Raw genomic sequence first — 6,987 nt, 5'->3', positions numbered from 1 at the left:
CAAAAAACCAGTGTACCTGTCGATTCAATTTCCCCCAACCCATCACAGATGACACAATCATAAAAAATCCCTCACACCCAACAAAACATAAACATTTCTACAACTTGAAAAGAAGATCTCATGAAACCATGTCAATGCATATAATCCCACAATCCTTTGCACATGGGAGGCAAATATGGATATACAAATGGTTGGGCCGCTGTTCCAGCAGCATACTACATCACAACATACATTTGCAAACCAGAGAGAGGTGATTTAGCGAAACAAATCAAAACAGCCACAGCATCATTATCAGCACAGACACAGCCATCTGAACACAAGATCCTACGGGTCATTTGCAACAAAGTTCTCAACAACAGACAAATTAGTGCACAAGAGGCAGTCACGTGCCTAGGAGGCCACCACATGAAAGGCGCATCACGTGTAGTCATTCACATCAATACCTCCCGTCCACGAAACAAAATCTCAATACTAAAACCTGCCGCTGAGCTAACTGATCTCAATGCTAATGACACAAATATTTTTGTACAAGACATCATAGACCACTACACTGAAAGGCCACAAACTACTGCATTCAACAACATGACATTATTCCAATTTGCAGCCCAATATCAATACTACAAAACCAACCCTCCAAAAGGTGCCATTTGTTTACAACACAACGCTGGTTACATACATAAACGCACCAAGAATGCTTGCATCAAAACTCATACCAAAACAATCGAACAAGATGGCGACGACTACTATTATAAGATCCTACTGCTACATGTACCCTTCCACTGCCCCCAAGAACAACTCATCCCATCAGGCAAAACAGCATATGAAACACTCAGTACACAACAGCAACAGGTACAAATGGCTGACTTGCATGATCATTTCTTACACGAAGTACAAACGGCCCTGGACGTCATAGAAAACCTTGACATAGATGCCGTGCTACCCATAATAAACCACACCACAGCACCAGCCACAACTGCCACCATTCTTGACATCACAGACGAGCCCACCACACACGTACAGCCAGACTACACAGTCTATCAGAATGATATTCACGACATTGATATTGAGAGTAATAACTCACCAGACCCAATTACTGACAACATAACACTTACAGATACCCAGACACAGCTCCGCAAGAACAGTACTTACATCTGATGAAGCATTTTGGTGATGAACAAACACACATGATACAACTACTCGCACAATACACCAAAGAACTGCGTGCATACCACACCAAACTGTCGCCAAAAAAACCACCACCCCTGCGCCTCTTCATCACTGGTGGCGCTGGCACAGGCAAAAGCCACACTATCACTGCTTGCACACAATACCTCCTACGATCATCACCACAGTCACTACAAATCCTCACAGCACCCACAGGTGTGGCAGCATACAACATCAATGGCATCACATTACACAAAGCTCTCAACCTTCCCGTCAAACACCACAAGTCGGCCAATTACCAACCACTCAAAGGGGAAAAATTAGCAGACCTGCGCAAACTGTGGAAAAATATCCACTACCTCATTATTGACGAAATTAGCATGGTCTCCATCAAAACATTCACAATCATCCACCAACGCCTCACAGAAATCCTCGCAACAGACAACACTGATCAACTCTTCGCCGGCATCTCAATTCTAGCATTCGGCGACTTCTTAAAGCTAAAACCAGTCATGGGTAAATACATCTTTGCAACCCCAACACCGGACACCACCATACACTTGTGGAAAGATGTCTTCACACTACTGGAACTACAAACAAATTACAGGCAGGCCAGCGATCAGTCCTACGCACAACTCCTAAACAGATTCCGCTTAGGCCTCCACACCACACACGACATGCAAACTTTACATGAACGCCTTCTCACCCCTGCTGCCCTCAACCAATCACCATTTCATACAGCAATCCGCTTGTACCCCACCAACAAACAGTGCCACCAACATAACCAAGCCAAGATTTCAGAACAACACCATCAACATACACTGCATGCCACTGACAGCATCACCAATAACTGTACACCACCAAAAACCTTGCAAGAATTACTACCTACAGATGAACGTGATTGCGCTGCACTCATACACCCTCTGGTACTTGCGCCTGGTGCAACTGTCATGCTGATCAGATATCTTGATACAACCGTAGGCCTAGTCAATGGTGCAACAGGTACTGTCACAGAAATCATACCCAATACAAACATCAATAACAGCACAGTCCTCATCACTTTCCACAAACAACAAATAGGCAACAAGTACAAAACCTCCACAAAACACCCAAACGCCATACCAATCCAACCAATCACTGCAACATTCTATGGCAAATACAACACAACCATCAACATAACTCAATTCCCATTAAAGCTGTGCTGCGCAACTACCATCCATAAAATGCAAGGCACATCTTTAGACTCAGCAGTCCTTGACCTAGGACCCAAAATGTTTACATCAGGCATGGCATACGTTGCACTATCCCGTGTGCGCAACATGAGTGGTCTAGTCATAACACACATACAAAAGAAATCACCAGGTTTCGCTGCATCCAAATCTGCACTTCAAGAAATGAAGCGCCTGCGTCAAACAACAACATTACGCTGATGCCACTATTTTGCAACCTCCAATAATGGGCAGACAATTACAAGATGTCGGGACACAGACCCGTGAAAAAAATCGCTTAAGCCACAGACAATAACCTGCCTAATAATCTAATTAGCACAAAAACCAAGAGGTATGAAACAATATGTCAATAACCTTGTAAATATGTTCAACAACAATTGCCGGTATCATCACCCATGGGATCGTACCAAGATACTTACACGGCCTCTCTATAATCATTTAACCATTGCCCTCGTCATCCATCCATATGGCACCTATACTTAGCAACTTTTACTATTCACCAGGGCCCGTATTTACCAAGCAACTTAAGTTAGGTATGCCTAAGCGGTAAGTACCATACTAAGCTAAGTACCATACTTATGTTGGAATTCACAACTTGACTTAAGTACCTACATAGCTAAGTAGTATACTCAAATTTAGGTATGGTGCCTAGATGTGTCCAAATGTAATTTCCAAGGGTGTATGTCACATTTAACAGGCCTTTTATGTACATTTCTGTGGTTTGGGGAAGGTTCTAGGTCGAGCGCCTCAATGACCACAATGATAAACTGTGTATTACGATTCAGATTTCATATTGGGTAATGCTTTGGTGATAGGCCTATACTAACTGTGCATGGGCCGGTATCCACTAGTTTAGAGCAGTATAGACGCAATGGCTAAGTTGACAAGGCAACCAAACTTTACAGAGGCTGAAGTGCTGAGATTGACAGAAGAATATGAAAAGGAATTTGATTTGCTTGTTTCCAAATTCGGGCCGAACGTCACATCTCAGAAAAAGGCCCAGGCATGGGTTCAAATCACAGAAGCAATGAACGCACGCAATCCATCGGTTGTGCGGACGAAATCTCAGTTGCTGAAGAAGTGGCAGAACATGTGCAGCAACATAAAAGATCAATACCGGAAACATCGAAAGGAGAGTGCAAAAACAGGTACGTTTGTTTATTACTTCCTCAAATTTATCTTATAAACTTTTGACTCATTTTTCCAAATACATATCATGGGAATGAATGGCAACGTGACGTGATCTTATCAACGTCTTCCCTCTTTTAGGTGGTGGACCTCCGCCAGACCAACCGACTCAGTTATCACAGAAGATAGCATCAATTATAGGCGAGAATGATCCTACGGTGTATGGAATTGATGGTGGCATGGATAATTTAGTTCCAATTGCAAGTCCAAGTACAAGTCTTTCAACATGTTCAAGTGTTGGAGATATCCCTGATAAAGTCGTGGTAGCTAGGAAGTTCCCGAGGCAACCAAGTCAAGCAGCATCAACCTTCCCCATGTACAAATCAGCGTACAGTGCAGCAGCATCATTACCGAGTCCCTCTCCTGCCATCGATGATGATAATCTGGAACCACCGAAGAAAAAGAAGAAAAGTGAGGAATCAAGTGAACTGTTTGGATTGCAAAAGGAGTTGCTCTTTCTGGAGAAAGAATGAGCTAATCCAGAGATAGAAAGTTGAAAATGGAGAAAGAAAAGCTGAAAATGGAGAAAGAAAAGTTATCATTAGAGATCGAGCTTTTGAAAAGTCAGAAACTAACTGCAACCACTACTACATCAACTCCCAGTTTCACTTACAGGCCACAGGCGCCACCTTCTCGACCTGCTGACAATGATTATTTGTCTCATCAGCATTATCATAATCCGTGAATGTGATTCTCTTGATAAAGTTTATAAGGTGAAATAAAATTGATCAGGGAATACTATTTTCTCTGTGAAAAAAAACTTACTTCGTTTTTTTCATGTTTAGGCGAAGTGTTGATTCACAAGTTGATTTCGGACCCCCGCTCCTGTAAATCGGTCAGGCAAGGCTACAACATTTTCTTGATCAACATCTGGCTGTGGCTGATGTTCAATGAGCGGCTGTTCATCAAAATCGGGCAGTCCTCTATCGCGATGTTATGGAGAATAGCACATACTGTTATGATTTCACATGCCTTTCTCGGTGTGTACCGCAACTGACCATGGAGGCAATGGAATCTCCTTTTCCACTGCCCAATCCCCCTCTCAACTAAGCTTCGTGTGTGTTTATGCGCTCGGTTGTAGCGTTGCTCAGGCACGGTATTTGGGTTTAGGAAAGGGGTCATTAACCATGACCGTACGGGGTAGCCGCTGTCCCCCAAAAGAACCTCGTTACCTCTTCGCTCTTCCATCAGTTCGGCCAATCTACTCTCACGTAGGATCACAGAGTCATGTGTACTCCCTGGCCACTTCGCAACAATGTTGATGAACCTCGCCCTCGAATCCAGGACAACCTGCGTGTCGATCGAATAGTAGTGCTTCCTATTTATGTACCGCCACTCGTGGTCAGATGGTCCCAGTATCCAAATGTGAGTCCCATCTACACATCCAACAACAGCTGGGAAATGGGCAATATCGTAAAATTCATTCACAATATTTCCCATCTCTTGTTGTGATGGGAAGCAAATCACCCGGCCCATCAACGATAGCAGCGCCTCAGTGACCTGCCACAACACCCGGCACATTGTAGGCTGTGAGATTTGGACCGTATCTCCAGCAACCTGTTGAAACGAACCAGAAGCGAATATACGCAAGGCTACAAGCAGCTTCAGTTCGCATGGCAATGCATGAGTTCTGTTAGTATCCGGCTCCAAGCTGTCCGTGATAACGTTGGCAAGGTCTAAAATAGTACCACGATCAAACCGATATCTTTGATAAAGTTCAAGATCATTGTAAGTATCCAATGGATGCAGTCTGTCCCGAAATACACGTTCCCGCCTCATAGCGCGTCGCCGATTTATGTCCATTTGCCCCAACAGCATTAACATAGCCATCTCGAAGTAGCTTCCTTTACGAAATGATTAAAATTTGTGTTCTAAGCCAACACACTTAGACTTAGGACACCCTGATAGGTGTCTTAGATTTAGGGGTGGATTTGAGTAGGATACTTTAGGTAAGTAGCTTGGAGAATTCCACTTAGGTATAGTACTTAACTTAGGTACATACATACTTAGGCACCATACTTTGACTTAAGTAGCTTGATAAATACAGGCCCTGCACCTTCTCTTCCCATCATTGTCAACTTGTATATATTGCCAATCATCATTCTTTACAATAACTGCACATCAGAACAAATCAACGAGTGCACGTCAATATCCATGAAAATAAACTGCACGCCATAAAAGAGCAATAATCTTTGACTCGCTAGTAACAGTGCAATGCCAAAAATTATTGAGGCAAAGTCCACATAGCTAGAACTTGCTACAACTCACAAATTACCCTTCAAACTATTATTACTGTTGATTCTGTTCGCCATCAAATTAGTCTTGCAACAAAATATTTACTGCCAATTCTGTCTGTATGTAATTACTGGCAATTAATGATATGCTGCCGATTCTGTTCTTTTGTAATAAAGGTCAATATATTTCTACAAAACATCATCCTCCACTCTCTTCATTGATCATCAGACAGTCACAGTGTTACGCCACATGGTACTCATCCACCAACTCCCAGACTAACGGACCATCTCAAAAGTATCATGACGCCCACGGCACTTGGCAACATCAACCCAAGGAAGAACCAGCAAAAGTTGATAACCAAGGACGCATGCAACATTCAAAAGGACAAGCAGGAAGAAGGACTTCAGTTTGCCATAAATCTGTTCTACCCAGAACAAAATCCTTGTGAAATGATCTGAAGCACTCGCCACTATGATAATGGACAGAAAAGATACTTTGACTAGTTCATCTGTCTATCCCCTACTGAAAAGGGTTGGTCCCTCTACCTGTCTTTGTATGGAAACACTGACACATTTGGGGAACAACCACATATTACACTGGCCCAACTGAAAATGACCAAAGCGTTCACAGGGATACGCTGGCGATTAACAGATTATGACCAAACAACCAACTAGGGCTTTATCAATTAAAATATCTGCAGATTGCTTAAAAAGCAAGACTCTAATCTTCTGTATACAGAACTAATACCCAATCACACCACGCCCTGTGTTTTTTTAAACACTTGTCTTGTTATTTTTGTCAGGTGCATTCAAAGCTCTTTATTGGCTGGCCAAGCATGATATTCCTCACACAACAAACTATGGCAGTTTGCTGGAACTTTTCAAGGAGGTAACCGCCAAACATATGACATCTCTCAGCGTCGGTGGAAACGCGAAATACACCTCTGAACAGTTCATGCAGGAAGCATTGGAAGTTATGGCAGATGTCATCCGGGATGTTACAGTTGATGGTGCGTAGGCAAATAATAATCCTTGTTTGTTTTCTAAATCTTGATTCACCCACTGACTTACCTTTTGCCGAGCTGTTAGTCACGGAGTCTGTTAGCGGAATTCCTATTTTCCAAGCTACTTTTACAGTTACGAATTAAATTAGGCGGTACACATCCATTGAT

The 6,987-nt window shown here is 42.9% G+C and overlaps 3 protein-coding genes across 3 annotated transcripts; 2 read left to right on the top strand and 1 right to left on the bottom strand.

Moving 5' to 3' along the window:
* The first annotated feature begins 1,184 nt into the window (after positions 1 to 1,184).
* On the top strand, positions 1,185 to 2,594 carry LOC135482928 (ATP-dependent DNA helicase PIF1-like). Its single transcript, XM_064763414.1, has one exon. The coding sequence runs from the start codon at positions 1,185 to 1,187 to the stop codon at positions 2,592 to 2,594; it is 1,410 nt and encodes a 469-aa protein (XP_064619484.1).
* Positions 2,595 to 3,264: 670 nt separating this feature from the next.
* On the top strand, positions 3,265 to 4,054 carry LOC135482926 (uncharacterized). Its single transcript, XM_064763413.1, has 2 exons — positions 3,265 to 3,541; positions 3,663 to 4,054. Exons 1-2 carry the CDS (start codon positions 3,265 to 3,267, stop codon positions 4,052 to 4,054), a joined length of 669 nt encoding a protein of 222 aa, XP_064619483.1.
* A 373-nt stretch (positions 4,055 to 4,427) lies between these two features.
* On the bottom strand, positions 4,428 to 5,411 carry LOC135482925 (putative nuclease HARBI1). Its single transcript, XM_064763412.1, has one exon. It carries the CDS (start codon positions 5,409 to 5,411, stop codon positions 4,428 to 4,430), a length of 984 nt encoding a protein of 327 aa, XP_064619482.1.
* Between the last annotated feature and the right edge of the window lie 1,576 nt (positions 5,412 to 6,987).

This window comes from Lineus longissimus, chromosome 2, assembly GCF_910592395.1.
Source record: "Lineus longissimus chromosome 2, tnLinLong1.2, whole genome shotgun sequence".
NCBI lineage: Eukaryota > Metazoa > Nemertea > Pilidiophora > Heteronemertea > Lineidae > Lineus > Lineus longissimus.
The sequence above is the reverse complement of the archived record's forward strand: the minus strand, read 5'-3'. Positions and strand labels throughout refer to the sequence as shown.